The following is a 16484-nucleotide window of genomic DNA, read 5'->3' as shown; positions in this document are numbered from 1 at the left end:
GAATGAACTGCTGCCCCTACTAATATACTGTGACCTAAGTGAAGTACACTTGAATTCGTTTAAAAGGAGTGTACGTGTGGCGCTGTTTCATTTAGAAAACACTTGAGTGTTTAACTCTAAGACCTCTTTCACTTTGAGGGCGTTTTGCAGGTGCTATAGCGTTAAAAATAGCAGCTGCAATCCACCCTCAAACGTCTGCTCCATTGTCCGAGGGCTTTCACACTGGAGCGGTGCGCTGGCAGGGCTTCAGGAAAAGTCTTGCCAGCAGCTTCTTAGGAGCGGTGTGTTTACCGCTCCTTCACTGCTGCTCCCCAATTAAATCAGTGGGACAGCGCGGCTATACCGCCGGCAACACCACTATTGCGGGCGGGTTTAACCCTTTCTCGACTGGTAGCGGGGGGGAAAAGCACTCAGCTAGCGACCAACATGCGCCGCAAATCCGACGGTAAAACACCGCTAAAAATATTGCGTTTTACTGCCGACGCTATGGACAGCACAGTGTGTAAGGGGTCTTAAACTTGATAAGGTGGTACTTTTGTGTTGCACCCTCTGCAGAGTGCAGCGCTAAATAAATAAAACTTTAAAGGAAGAAATTCCCTATAACAAATACATTTTACTGGATTAATATGCTGGTGTTCAGTATGTTACACTCTCTGCAAGGTGCAACACCAAAAAGGAAATGACCTTTAAGTCAAAACGATCTAAGCCAGTGAATGTATATTAAGCCAGGGTAATAAAAGGTAGGAAATGTGGCACCTATAATGAGAGTGTGCTAACTGTGCTACACCCTCTGTGCAATACCCCTTTGCACCAGTGTGATTGCCTTTGATATGGAAAATACTTTCCTGTAAGTAAAACGAGTGTAATGCTAAAACCTTATTCTCAAAGTGTCAAAACTTTAATGTGTTATACCCTCGGCCGGTGTAGGATATAAATCCGTACTGTGATATATTCCCGCAGGGAATGGGGGAAAAAAAAACTTCTTCTGCTGGATTTGATAATCAATGTAACAGCTGCCAAGTTACTTCTCTATGTGGTGAGAGATATATATATATATATATACTCTTGAATATGTGCTAGTGCAATTTAGTGGGTTTATGTGTAAACCTATAAAAATATTATTTGGTGTGTTGTACCCTCTGGTAGGTACAACCGCAAAAAGTGATGTTGATGTCGCAACTGATTGTTAGACAACCTGTGATACTATGTGACAAATGATGAAAACTCTATAAGGCCCCTTTCACACAGGACGGATCGGTAATGATCTGCCCAGTGATGATCCGCTTGCTCAGCGGTGATCGCTCCGTTGTCCCCGCTGAGCTGGCGGATAACGGGGCGGTCCCGGCACACTGTGCAGGGACCACCCTGTCAGCTCTCCGCTCTCCTCTATGGGGGATCGGATGAACACAGACCGTCTGTCCGTGTTCATCCGATCCGCTCTGCAGACGGATAGAAAAATAGGATTTTCCTCCGTCTGCAGAATCGGACAATAGCGGAGGCGGACGATATTGGGTGTCTGCGGATGTTCATCCGCAGACACCCGCTAACCCATAGAGATGCATGTATGTCTGTATTTCATCGGCAAACGGATGGAGGAAATACGGACATGCGGTCCACATGTGTGAAAGGGGCCTAACATAAAATAAATATGACAAAAGAAACCAATTATGATCCCATCAAGTGCAAAAAAACAAAGTGACTTGTGCTCAAAAAAGTGTCCAGTGCTTTCTGAGAAAATGTTTTCTCAGAATCTTCTCATTTAAGTGACAACGTGTTGGTGTTTCTTATCCATACTCCTATTGTGAATGCACTCACCAAATAGCCTCATCCCCCAGGGGTACTGTGCACTGTTTTGTTTGCACTTGATGGGCTCATAATTGGTTTCTTCTGCCATATTTATTTTAATGTTAGTTATCATCATTTGTCACATAGTATCACAGGGCGTCTAACCTCTCTGGGTTTGATCGTTTTGTAGACTTTTGGACACAATCCGTTGTGACATCAGCATCACTTTTTGTGGTAAACATTAAAATGATGACCTATATGGCTGGCTAAAACAATTTCCACTTTGTTTTAGCCATGTTAAAGCCAGCCATGGATGGATGGATTGAATGCCAGATGGATTAGCGGGGACCAGCTGAGATTCGATCCTCCTTATGGGTAGGCTGGTTGTACTTGAAGTCGATCCATTGATTGACTTCAGTGCAACCAGGCGGTCGGTTTTTTTCATGTGATCACTGCCAGCATTGATCATTGTGTTCTGCCAGCATAACACAATGGCTCCATTTGAGGGATTCCCCTATCAATACTAACTGTTGATGGGGGAACCAAGCTATTTTCTTTGCTTCCACCCTGATGGAAGCAAAGAAAATTGTATCATCTATGGCCTGCCTTAGGTCCCTTTTCCAGACATAACCTAGTTAATCTGTCCTGAAGGAAATGTGTTGGATTCAATTTGTGAGCACACTAGTATCTTGACTGGCTCTGGATTCAGTACTTGTGCCAGGTCAGAAAATATTTAAAAGCAAATCAGAGAATCAGGACGTTCATTCCAAACAATGAAATTGTATACCAATACAATACAAAAAAAGATAGTTACAGGGTAAAATCAAAGAACACAATGTTAGCAGTGTGGTGTAAACAATACAGACCTCGGATCCTCAGTAAACGTGGCCATACATGCCCTTGTCTTCACAGGTAATGAACCCCAATATGTCATTTTCAAGAAAAGGGTAAAAAGTGCCTCTGGCTTATTACAGAAGTGTTAAGCTTTAAGACGCCAATCATTATTTGAGCAAATGGAAATGGGTATTTTTACTGCACATGTTCTGCATTTTCTGCCAAAGCAAAGAGAACTTCACAGCAGGTCTTGGAGGCAATGCGATCCAAGAAGGTTTGTGGTTTCTCTGCCAGTGTGTGAAACATCCACACCTGTGCAGCTACCCTTAGTTTTGTATTTCGTCCTAACCTTTGATCCCCAGTCTAACTCTTGTTTTAATGGCATATTTTACACCAGTGATTGTAACACTCACATGGCCTTCACCATTCATCATTTCCTGTAATTTAGAAAACTTACATAAGGTTCACCTGCAGTGAATGTTTGGTAAATGTCACATTCACAGTTCTGTCCCTTGGGAGTTTTTCCTATGACTTTGTCATTCCTAAAACATCTGAAGTTTGCTTTCTGTATCGGTGCATTCCCGTGTTCCATTCTCAATCTGAGTTACAAGTTCTGTCCTGCTGATGTACCACAGAGATTGTCATTTATTGTAAATGGTATTGATTTATTTTGGTGCATTTTGCTGCCTTGGTACTGCTTCTCTGTCTGCCATCCAGCGGCACATTCTTTGTGTCAGAAAAGGAGGTACACCCTCAGTATAAGTAAAAATGAGGTGATATAGCATTCTCGTGATTAGGTTTTTCTGATGACAAGCCCCACTGCTCTTAGCTAAGTCACACGTGTGTGTGTGTGTGTTTGTTTGTTTTTTTTGTTTGTTTTTTTCCTACTGTGCCAAGGCCAATTTAGTACGCGGTGTGTGCAGTAAGGAGACATCTTGCTTGTCTTTGTATGGTGCTTAGTATTTGTGTAGGCAGTACAAGTTAATATTTTTTCAGTTTTGCTTACTTTCTGACTTTTGATCTCAGTTGACAGGCCCTTGGAGAAGTCTGTGGGTGCGCTTTGGCTACGACCCCCGGAAAAACCCAGAAGCTAAAATGTACCAAGTACTTGATTTCCGGATCCGCTGTGGGATGAAATATGGTAATTGTACCTGATAGGTGGGCAGACGTGGCCTTGTAATCAAAAGGGGTTTTTCACCTCAATGGTTGTTTGTACAAATTTTAGTCTTCCAGCAGTGCTATGTTCACATGGGAGAATAGATAATTAATATATTAAGCACCTATGTGGCCTAATTACTCACCCTGGTCAATATAAGGTAAGGTATAATTTCTAATATCTGTCATTATGGAGATGCACCATTACCATGGACATGTATGCCCTGCCTTCTGTACATCACCACCATAACAGGAGGATCTTGTTACTATAACTTTCTTTTTCTTAAAGCGTTAGTATTGTAAACACAGTTCCTGTAAAGTTGATTAAGTGACATGGAATGTCCGCTCAATCATAAATTCTACTTTTCTTTCTCAGCAAAGGAAACACATTTCTGTTATAAGGGGGATATAGGACCTTTATTATATTCAGCTTGGCGTTTCTAATTACAGTTAGCTGTTAAGCTGCAATGCATTTTCACACTATTTTCAAAAAGTGACCATCTGGGCTCTGCTCACCTGACAAATTGTCTTCTCTTCCTGACCATCCATGAAGCAGGCAACAAGTACATGTTTGCATCTTTTAATTATTTCTCAAAACCTAAGGTTCCATGTTATGCAAAACACAGACAGAGCTTGCATGATTGCGCTGTGTGCCATGCCCTGTCCTACTTTATCGGCCGCCAAAGAATCTTTTATTTTTTTTTATTTTTAAGAAAGCTATGGGACAGGAGGGAGATCACGACATGACATATGACCAGTCAAGCAGCTGTTAGAATTTGTATAGTAAAGAAACCCCTGGATTCCCCGCCCCCAAATGCATATTATTTTAATTTCTTCTTACCAGTCCAATGATGTCACTGCGTTTTCATCTACTTCTTATGACATTCTTCCATGACAGAGTGGTGTTCATGTAATGATGTGTGAATACCCCTGTGTGCTGGAATAGTGAGCCCAGTTTGCATGAAGATGTGCCCCCAAAGAGAGGTGTGCAAACAGGAAAATTAGCGGAATGACAGAATACTTATCCACCCTAAAGTGCCTGTGGTGTTAGACCAAAAAAGAAGTCGGGGATGGTGTGGTGTATGGAAAGGTTAAGTAGACATAGAATTTCAGGCAATATACACAGTTATATTACAATAACGAGAGATGTCTTTAAAAGGATTCATATTTCTGTTCATCCTTTTCTGAGATTTATACAGCCCTGCCTGATAGGGCAGCCAGGCGGACGACACCAGTTGCTCTGTTGCAGTTATAGGTTGTAAAAGGGATGCAATGGAGTCCTGTCTCCACCCTCAGCCAGCTGACTAAAGAGTGAAAGTGCAGCGCAATGAGGTCATCTCTCTGCTCTCTGCTGTTCCTTGTCAGCATATGTCCATGCAACACACCTGATTGGCTTCTGGTCCTTTCCATACCGCTCCCAGCCTCAATGCGGCTGTATAGGGGATTGCAAAAGGCTGATTCCTGGTCAATTCCATGTACCCTTGTTAGTTGCATTAAAAATCAATGTTCAATTATTTAATGATGTATTGCATTAATCATGCCTCCTCTAAATACAGTACAAGAGGTTACGTGACCGCATGTCTTTGTGTCTTGTGCAGGGTACGCCCCAAATGAGATGCCTGTAAAAGCCAAGCGTAGCACATACAATTACAGCCTGCCTATCACTTTGAAGAAACCAGGTGAGCCGTCTTATTATATCTATTTCTGGTAAACCTAAATTGACCTGACTCCAATCATAAGTACCCTATTACTTACAGTAGATCAGGGGTTGTAAAACCACTTCCCACCATATAACAAAATGACGGCCAGAAAGTGGTTCTGTTATCCTGACTGGGTGTCATATGATGCCCCGATCAGCTCCTAATGGGGGGGGGGGGGGGTGTCTGCACTGACTGACTGAGGATATGACTTGACTTGCAGTCATGAATAGGTCATGTCAGAGTGATTGTGACTAGCAGCTCTGCCACTAATCAATTGATATGAATCCCTAGCTTCTATGCTCATGTCTGTTATCCAGTAATGCTTTTGATGATCTTGGCTCATCAGTGGCTTGAATCTACTTTAATGGGCAGCATAGCCAGCTACAAATAGCCAGAGAAAATAAGCAGATAATATTGTAACTGCTACAGATCTCTTCTTCATGGTTACTGTTACATACCAGCTGTTTTGAGACTGTATATCTTTTGATAAAATATAGAGCCTTCCTTTGACCGCAAATGATTGCTTTCCATCTCATGGAAACGTCCCCCTTTCCATCAGATGGAAAGGAGGACGTTTACTAAAAACTGGTGCGCACAGAATCTGCTGCAGCTGTGCATAGTAACCAATCGGCTTTCATGTTTTATTGTCAAAGCTTAATTGAACAAGCTGAAGCTGATTGGTTAGTATGCACAGCTGCACCAGATTCTGTGTGCACCAGAAAATATTCCCAAAGTGTACAGACCTCTTGGGAAAATGCAGCATGATAGTTTGATGCTAGCTCTTTGGGCATAATTTAAAGTGCATCTAAACCTATATTTTGTGTTGATGGTACAGATCCTTGTCACTGACTAAGTGACCTTGATTTATGAAATCCAATTCAATCTGTCTCAATGACAGCCCAATGTAGTAGCCCCTGGTTTGAGCTGTCACTTTTCTGGCACGGGCTGCAAACTAAAAGGAAGAATTGGATTGGTTTCTATAGAAAATGCATACAGAGTTTTTATTAAACTTATTTTTCTTGGCCCATTTAGTACCACAGCCAATCAGTGTGCAGGACCTGACCCAAGGACTGGCAGCTTCCAACATCCAAGGGAGTAAAAAGATCCCATCCAACAAGTATAAACTGAAGGTAAGTGCCCGTTTTCTTGTGTTTGGCTCATTTAAGAGGAAATGTAAAATGCACCAAAACCACAGGTATGAGATTTATGCAAGTTATACACATCTAAAGAACTATTAAAATGTACCTATTTTATGATATTGGTTACAGGGATAAGCAGTTTAGCATCAGTCTGGTCCAATCGGAGAGCTCCGTGGCTAGAGGCATGTCATAAACTGCTGACCCCTAAATCGGTATTCAGATGGATTTTTCCCTCATCCATCTGTGAGGCTAACAGAACAGTACTGGATCTTCTATAGCACTCAACTGGATCACAACATAATCTGTAAATGAATGCTCTCAGCATGATGTGTTTCTAGCTAGGAGACCACACTGTCACTCTGGGTCTCCACTAGCAATCAGGAACCCATCAGCATGGTTTACGATCATGTGATCATCATGCCAGTTATAACATGAGGTTAAAAAACCTTGCAGGCCGCAGCTGTTGGGTAATTTCTTTGATGTACTGAGAATATTTTGAAAAAGGATAATGCAATGTTTAAGGGATATATTCACCTTTTAAGAGCATAATGTTATATGTTACGCCCATTTTTTATGGTGTAACATGCTCCTATACACCCACATCCTGTTGCCAGTGCTTCCCACTCTGTGATAGTGGCAGGGATCTCTGCACCCACTGTCACTTTTTGAAAAGCCCTCATACAGCCGTGTCATTCATTCACAGTTTCCTGTGAATGAATGAACTACAAGTAATGTTGGCCGCTGCGGCAGACAGCTTGTAGTTCTCAATGTACTGCGAGGGTGCTGATGAGCGCTCTCGTAGTCCATTGATTCTTCCTGCTGTTGAGTAACTATCTGACCATACAGGAGAGGTAGTGGAAAACAGCTGACAGTCTGCAGGATCCTGGCATTGCACCTGATAATAGCTGATCGCGGTTGCCATGATTTACAGTATAAAAAAATTATAAATGCACATTTATTGCAAAAATATGTGCTTTTATTTTTTTGACAGGTGAACTTATCCTTTAAAAACACATACATTGACTAATAACACGTTTTTGAAATGTTCACATTTTTGTTCAATTTACAATAATAAATCTGATAAGGGTACTTTTTAAACATTGCACAAAATATATGCCTAATATGTCCGTATATACCAAAGTTAAAAAAAAAAAGGCCATGACCTTTTTTTTTTTTGCATGCATGCATGCATGAATGACCTCTGATCTGACATCACTGCCTTTTTTATATTAGATGAATCTGTGGTAATTCCCTACCTTTTTTATAAGCTAATACAGATGTATTAATCTATACAAGGCTCATTGTAAATTTGGAAACATTCCAGGAGCTCAAAATGATTTTGTCAAATAGAACGAGTATTTGTGTTCAGTAGAGCTGTCAGATTACTACACAACATTTACAGTGTGAATTACTGGTAATTTAAATTACTAGGCATCCGTTAAATTAACACTAAAATTCTCTATATCTACTGCAGGGGTGTCCAAACTTTTTTCAAAGAGGGCCAGATTTGATGAAGTGAACATGCTCGAGGGCCGACCATTTTGTCTGACATTCTTTAAACCATTAAAATTCGGTCTAAGTGTGTTCCTCCGAGCACTAATACACGGCCCAACAAGAATTCTCTTGCCTTTTTGCTGTGTGTGGTGAACAGATGAGCTTGGGTGTGTTATTTGGATATACTGTATTTAATCGGCTTATACCACACAACTTATCTTTAAAAAGGAAGTCTCAGGAAAAAATATAAAAATCTTACATTTTAAATAAAGACATGAGAAGCAAAATAAGGGTCAGTGCCCATCTGCAGCCCCCAGCGTATTGCCATGAATGCAGCCTCCACCGTATTGCCATGAATGCAGCCTCCACCGTATTGCCATGAATGCAGCCTCCACCGTATTGCCATGAATGCAGCCTCCACCGTATTGCCATGAATGCAGCCCCCACCGTATTGCCATGAATGCAGCCCCCACCGTATTGCCATGAATGCAGCCCCCACCGTATTGCCATGAATGCAGCCCCCACCGTATTGCCATGAATGCAGCCCCCACCGTATTGCCATGAATGCAGCCCCCACCGTATTGCCATGAATGCAGCCCCCACCGTATTGCCATGAATGCAGCCCCCACCGTATTGCCATGAATGCAGCCCCCACCGTATTGCCATTAATGCAGCCCCCAGCGTATTGCCATGAATGCAGCCCCCACCGTATTGCCAGGAATGCAGCCCACACATTGCCAGGGATGCAGCCCACACATTGCCATGAATGCAGCCCCCACATTGCCATGAATGCAGCCCCCACATTGCCATGAATGCAGCCCCCACATTGCCATGAATGCAGCCCCCACATTGCCATGAATGCAGCCCCCACATTGCCATGAATGCAGCCCCCACATTGCCATGAATGCAGCCCCCACATTGCCATGAATGCAGCCCCCACATTGCCATGAATGCAGCCCCCACATTGCCATGAATGCAGCCCCCACATTGCCATGAATGCAGCCCCCACATTGCCATGAATGCAGCCCACACATTGCCATGAATGCAGCCCCCATATTGCCATGAATGCAGCCCACACATTGCCATGAATGCAGACTCACCATTGCCATCGGTGCAGCCTGATTCATGTTCTGCAGCCTTGGAGGAGACAGGGAGGGGGGCGGGATGAGCGCCGACAGACATACAGGAGAAACTCCTGTTTCTATCGAAGGCCTCTTTAATTGAAAGTCCCGCCTCCTGTGATGGACAAAACGGTTGTCCAATGGCAGTGCAGGACGGGACTTCCTTTTACACAGGACACTGTCCTGTATCCACGGCACTCGTTCCCGCCCCCTCCATGGCAGCCAGCATATCTATCTTTTGTGGCCCCCGGCGAACGGGGGTTCGTTGGGGGCCACAAAAGATATATATGTGAAGATGTCCAGACGGGCCGTCTGAAACCGGAACGCGGGCCGCGATTGGCCCGCGGGCCGGACTTTGGACATGCCTGATCTACTGGCATCCACAATCTAACACTAACCTATCTAGCCCTGTAAAGAAGAAATTAGTAGACATACCCCCTTTTTTTTTTTTTTTTGATCCGATCTGGGTTCCAGCGGCGGAAGCTCTGCAGAGGACACATCCTACAATGGCTGTGAACTGAATGGGAAGTGACATCACCCGTAGACTTACTATGGGGCTTCCTTTGTTGGATATGTGTTCTCTGCACCCCCCTCTACAGCAAAGCCACTGCTGACAGCTCAGCGTGGAATTGGATCGCATGTATGTATTGTATATTGATTTCTTCTTTTCAGGGTTAGATTGTGGATGTCTTTTTAGATGTACAGATTTTAGTGTTAAGGTAGACTTCTCCTTTAACTTTTTTCAGTGCGTACACTATATAAATGATGGCATTTAAAACCTGTTTTCCTGTAGAAATGCATATCAGTGCGCAGCACGATGGTGGCATATCAAAATCTACTATGTGCTTCGAGTTTGTGTTCAACAGGCTTGCATAGGTTTCCTCCAGGTGCTTTCATAATGATGTGTTAATGAATTAGTACTAGTGTACTACATGTGTGTGACTGTGATAGGGACATTACACTGAGCTCACATGGGAGAGCAGAGGCTGGTGTAAAAATATTTTGAATGTTATGCTGAAAATGTTTCTCTCTGTAATTGTGTGGACAATAAAATTGCAGTTTGTGGGTTCCTATTTAATATGTTTGCATCTCTTCACTTACGTTTTGTCCTTTTCTCATCTGTCATACAGGACTCTGTTTACATATTCCAGGAGGGCAGCTTGCCTCCATATCGGCAAATGTTTTACCAGCTATGTGATATACATGTGGAGAGGTAATCACTACTGTACTGAGGAAATGGGAGGCTGCTATTAGCAATCTCTGCTATGGAAAATGCTGCTTTCCTGGCTGCCTTTTCCAATTCAGTCTTTTCAGTACTACTTATAGAAGCATTGACCCAGCACAAGTATACAGATTGGTAGTTCTGCTTTCACTCTTTCTTTCCTATCTGCATGCTTGTGTTGGGTCAGTCACTCAAAATAATAAAGCCAGAGACAGTCAGTTGAGCAGTCTTTTCGGTGACTGTCTCTTTATTTCCCGCTGTACAGATTTCCTGTTGAGTTTTTTTTTTTTTTTTTTTCTTTCAACCTTCGTTTTGTTTTAATGAGGGTAAAGAAAGTCAGGACTAAAAAAATGTGTTTTGAAGTGAGAATCTCTGAAAATCAATATATGCAGCCAATTAAAATTTTTGCCCAATTGTAATTGCAATGGATGAACAATTAAAGTGATTGTAAGAGATCACTGTGTTAAAACAACACATTCTGTTTTAAAATAGAAATGAAAGGAAAAACATTTTTGTATAGATATAAAAATACATTATAAATACCTTTTTTCCCTTTTTATATAAGTGATCACATTCCTAGTGTTCTCAGCTGCATAAGAGCTGGGGGGGAAAGCAGCAAAACACTGAGCTTCCCAGTGAATGGCTGTGCAACGGGGGTGTGTCAGGACAAGACTGATCATTGGAGAATAGTACAGCGAGTTCCAGGCATAGCTAGAGCACTAACCAAGGTGTCCTTTCCTGCTTAGTGTGGTCCGTTTTTAACAGGAAAGCAGAGGAACTGGCAGGAACACCAGGAATTTCACACAAAGGAAGCAATACAGAGAGAACAGGGGACTTTCTCATACAAGCACATGGTACAGCAGCCAAATATCACGAATATGAGGTGTTGGGGTAATAAACGCTTTAATATGTAGGTTATTACATGACCCATCATTACCTGCATGTGCATCCCCACTGGCAAGAATTGTATACCAGTGGCACACCTCTGGGTTAAAAGCCACAACTATAGCAGGTGTTGTAGTGACCTGCTGGTGCCCCCAAAAAAATGTAACCGGGCAATAGGTTGCTGAAAGGAGCTAAAGTAGGCCCAAAATGTTGGATTTAGAGGTGCACTGAAATTTCAGCCGCTGAAACGTATCAGTCAAAAGTTGCGTTTGTTCCATGTGACTGAAATAAAAAAAGGCACCAAAAAGGGGGTGGTACACACATTGTGGGGGTTTAGTCCTGGCGTGCCCCTGTCGGAGTCCTTCGCTCCCCTCCCTCCTCTCCTTGTGAGTGTCATGCAGAGCGGCGATCTCCCGCTGTGTTACGGAGCTTTAATCTGAATTATTCGGCAGCCCCTCTAATAAAGTCCCGCCTTCTAGATCAGGCTCCTAAGCCGGGAAATTGAATCAGTGTGACATGTATCATACGAGCCGGTCTAGGAAGCGGACCTTGTCACAGCGGCTGCCTGACCCAGGCAAATCAAATCCAAGCTCTGTAACAAAGCAGTAGTTTGCCGCTGTGTGATCCAGGCACTGGTGAGGCTGCATTGATCTGCAGTCTCTGACCGTCTCCTGTATCATGTCTGCTAGAGGTGGACCGAATGGTAATTTTGCTAATACTATTTGCAATGTCTTTAGGTAAGCAATTGCAGACATGATACAAGAGATGGTCAAAGACTGCATTTTTCTTGAGCTTTTCTTGCACTAAAGTTGCCAATAACGGGCAACAATAAATTCATATTAATTTTAAATTGATGATCTTTAAAAAGTCTAATATAATACATTTATATATAAAAATATGAATATTTTCTAAAAACTGTAATTTTTGGTTTTCCTGCTAAGTGCATCCTACATTTTCGGCTTCAGGACTAAAATTTCTATTCGGTGCACCTCATAGTTAAATTGTCCTGTTTATAAATCTGTGGATTTATAATAAATCTGATCTTTTTGTACAAATATGTTGTGCTGGTGAGAATCACTTCATATATCCCCACTGCAACATGAATGCCCTCATTCCTAGACTTGCTCACCTGGGATTTTCTGTGCAGGAGAGATGACCATATACAGGAGGACAGATTCAGAACCAATGTGTATGACCACTAGAGACCCAGGAAGTCACCTGTAGATGCAGGGAGCCCTGCATTTGAACTTGAAACATACATAATGAAATTGTTTTAACAAAGTTGTGTCAGGGGAAGCATCCTGGGTATGTACTTATTATATCTTTCATAAACGACTAAAAAAGATGCTGGGGATACCAGTACATTTCTTTCCTTTGTATACTTCCAGACAAATTGTTTAGCTGCATAGACATAATGACAGTGAGTGCAGATATAGATTGGGTAGGGGCTGTGATTAGAACATTTCTCTTGTGCACAAGACAGATGCCACTATACACTAAAGCAAGCAACACTAAATGGAGGTCTGCAGTTCAGACCTGGACCAAGTGAGCGTTCTATCTGGACCACTCGGGTCCCCCCCCCTCTTCTGCAGTGATGGGTTGTAAAAACCCTGACATCATTATTGTGCGTGCTCTACCCTCAGCATCACAGGAGGATGGAAGTGGAACTTCCAGTATCTAGACCTGCAACCTGATCCACCTGCAGCCTCCTGCCCTCTGCCTGGCTGTTGCTAACTGCTAAGGGGGTACTGTGATGGGGACACCTGATGTAAGGAGGCACTCTGGCTTTGACACCTTGTGTAAGGGACACACTGAAAATTGACAATAAATGTTATCGAAATGCTATGGAAATTGTACGTTGCTTATTTTTTGATAGACATAAAATGTCTACATCTTTACAGTACTAGGTCTTAGCACAAACATGAGGTTCAGCCCCCTGCTGGAAAAAAAATACTGGCCAGAACCTCTCATATTTTTAATTGAAAACTCCTGCATTACAGGATAATGCACAGGGCTTAATGCTGTCCAAGGATTGCCTCATTAATAATGCTGTTATCTGCAGTTTGCAGGAGATCATTAAGCGCAATGATGGAGCGGAGACCGAATGTACCGAACGGGATGGCTGGTGTCTTCCAAAGACCAGCGAACAGCTGAGAGACTCCATGTGCCTCATGATCAAGCAGATCATCCGCTCCAAGAGACCAGGTTGGAGGACATTGTATCATTGCTGTTATTTATTCTGACTACCCATATTTAAAATTTTTTTAGTTTTTAGTCTAAAAAATTTAAATAAGAGCTATATTGCTTACAAGCAGGTGAGCGGGCAGCCCAGTCTGGCTTGTCTTGCCAGTGGCCATAATGTGAGCCTTTGTATTAAATGCTACTTAGTTTCGCACACTCAGGCTTTCTAAACTACTGCCATAATGGTTATCTATAAGGATATGCATGCTTCCTGCATGCATCCTTACCTATCAAATGTCTGTTATGAGACCCGAAAAACTGCAGATTCTGTGGGTGGAGTCGTGATGTCAGACTCCTCGCCCACCTCTACACTCCTTGTCAACATGCATTTTGTCCTGTGTATTTCTTACACTGAACTTCTGCTACGATCACTAACATCCAGTCAAAACCCCAAAAAGTCACCACATGACTTAAGGATGCCCAATCATGCTGAGGTGTGGAGCAGCCAATCCTGGGAAAGCTGGAGAAGAAAGGAGGGGGGGATGAGAATTAAACTTAATTACACTTAATTAAAAATAAAAAAAAATTTGGGTTTGCATCCACTTAAAATTTTGTTCCTGAAGTGAGAAACCACTTTTATTACACCTTGTGACGTCACCGGGTTTGCAAATATCCTACAGGAGGAGCAGCTGGTAGGTCAGTCTACTTGATGGGCATACTTCCAGCACTACATCTTCCAAAGCATCTTCCTGCATAGGTGTAAGTGGGGGAGTCTTTAAGGAATCAAGGCAGCAAAAAATCATTCTATTCATATTGAGAGGGACAGGTATGGGCAGAGATAGGCCCTGTTCTGTAGTCCAGCAGGCCGGGCCAAAAATGCTGCTTCCAATTTCAGTAAAGCAGATCCACTGTAATGTCTGCCTAAAGGGCATTTTAGGAGTTCACTGGATTTCTGGCAGATCAGCTATTTTCTGTACTTTTTAAAGCGATAGATCATTAAAAATGTGCATGTATTGCAGAGATGTGCTTTTTTTCTTTTCTTTTTTTTTTTTTTTTTTTCTTTGTCCATTCAACACTAACTCTAAGACTTTTTTTTTTGTTTGTTTTTTTTGTCTTAGCCCTGTTCCCTGCTCCATCCACTTCTGCTGACAAGAAGGAGCAGCTGAGTTATGAGTCTGGAGATGAGGAGGATGATGAGGAAGAAGAGGAATTCCATCCTTCTGAAGGCAGCGAGAATGAAATGGAGACTGAACTCCTGGATTATGTGTTGGATAACACCCAGCAGCCTGATCCTATGGAGGAATCTAGAACTGAGACCTGATTTTGATTGGTGCTGAATTGACATCACCTGAAGAGAGGAGGTTGAGGAATTTACATTTGGGCTTGTCACGTGAGCATCACTTAAATAGACCATAGGAGAAGGCATTTTCACTGAAAATGAATGCTTGATGTGGCTTTTTCACTTTAGTGCAGTTATCTAGAGGTGTAAGCACATACCTGCAGCATTTTTTACATCCCAGGCCAATCTGGTCAGGCTGAGCTCTTATGTTCCTATTTTCCCATTGCAATGATGGGTTGGCTCACTGGCCAGTAGGAATATTTGGGAGGAAGCAGGCAAGCTTTGGGCCCCCAGAAAGTGAAAATCATTTGGCTGATGAGAAAACCGAAGATGCATTCAGGTAGAGTGAGGGCAATGAAAATCACTGCAAGTATGGTTGCACTTTATACCTGTCAACAGATGCAGATTTTTTATTTTATTTTTTACTAAACTGATAGGACAAAAAGGAGGCCAGTTATTGTAGATTACTTATTTGCACTAGTTCTTGCACAGAGTAATAAGGTAAAAGGAACATTTCTGACCTCTCAGTGTTCTGGGACATTGAGCAGGGATTTCAGCTCTTACTGCATTGGCAACAGATGCTTTTATTGTCTTCTATGAAATCTGTTACGCACGCAAAGCTTGCCGCTAAAGTTGCTATCTTATCACACCATCAGGTTTATTTGCTAAAACAGGTGAGTGCAATATGGTGCAGCAGAAGGTGAGCTTGGCGTATCTCACCGACCTTCAACAAGTGTCATTCGTTGCACTTAATTCAGTATGTTTCCACAGACACATACATCTCAATGCTTGCAACCCTTCAGATCCTGAAAGCAGTTGGAAACCCTAATAATTACTGACTGTAGATAAAGTCAGAAAAAAGCTATTGTTATTAAGCGCTTACATTTTTACACTTTAGTGGTCACCTGGCTGCTATCCTATTCCCATACAGCTGGTTTATGCAGGCTTCAGCGTTCAGGAGATCGTCCCTTTCCTGCGTTCTCCAGGCTGGTGTGATAGTACTGTGCTATTAGGAAACGGGAAACCGGCTGTCATCTGACGACAGTGGGAATGACCTGCCTCTTTTTCAGCTGTGCCAGTGCTGGACCAATATGGGAAGAGGTAGTGTCACAATGCATACCAGTTTTCTGACAGCTGTGGTGTGCAGGGAAGGTGACAACACTGGATAGTTTCATAGCTTGTATTACAGTATGGTCACCCTTCTAATTGCCCAAAGTCCATTATGCTAGAATGGTCAAAATGTATTGATGAGGAGGATATACCTTTCTAAAACATTCATATACTTGCAAATGTTGTTTATAACTTCTTCTCTTTTTTTTTTTTTTTTGTATCGTGAATGAAAAGTTTCTTTTTTCTATTGTTCTTTTATTAAGTTTTCTAATAAAATATTTAATGCTTGAAGTGGTCTTGGTAAAGCCAAATCTACTGTAGCCAGAGAGATTTATACTGACTAAAAAGTGCCCAGGCACAATGTAGTGGTCTGGCATGGGTGGGCTTTGATGCAAGAACACAATAATATCTATTTTGTGTATATATATCGTGAGCAGCACTCACACTTTGTTACAACTCAGGGGTGTGACAAGATTACAGGGGGGATGCCAACTTTTGCCCCATTTTATATACACACAC

The 16484-nt window shown here is 42.4% G+C and overlaps 1 protein-coding gene across 1 annotated transcript in view; it reads left to right on the top strand.

Moving 5' to 3' along the window:
* Nucleotides 1-16256, top strand: part of GTF3C5 (general transcription factor IIIC subunit 5) — a 52829-nt gene extending 36573 nt beyond the window's left edge. The window contains exons 6-11 of the mRNA XM_077477554.1: nt 3646-3760; nt 5373-5453; nt 6507-6604; nt 10359-10441; nt 13398-13540; nt 14635-16256. Of these exons, the coding sequence (XP_077333680.1) occupies nt 3646-3760; nt 5373-5453; nt 6507-6604; nt 10359-10441; nt 13398-13540; nt 14635-14837 (723 nt within the window). The 3' untranslated portion in view covers nt 14838-16256. The remainder of the gene's footprint in view (nt 1-3645; nt 3761-5372; nt 5454-6506; nt 6605-10358; nt 10442-13397; nt 13541-14634) is intronic.
* Nucleotides 16257-16484: the final 228 nt, after the last annotated feature.

The sequence above is a fragment of the Lithobates pipiens genome, unplaced genomic scaffold (assembly GCF_037356315.1).
Source record: "Lithobates pipiens isolate NorthernLeopardFrog02 unplaced genomic scaffold, aLitPip1_a1.2 Scaffold_1, whole genome shotgun sequence".
Lineage (NCBI taxonomy): Eukaryota > Metazoa > Chordata > Amphibia > Anura > Ranidae > Lithobates > Lithobates pipiens.
This window is presented reverse-complemented; position numbering and strand designations above follow the sequence as displayed.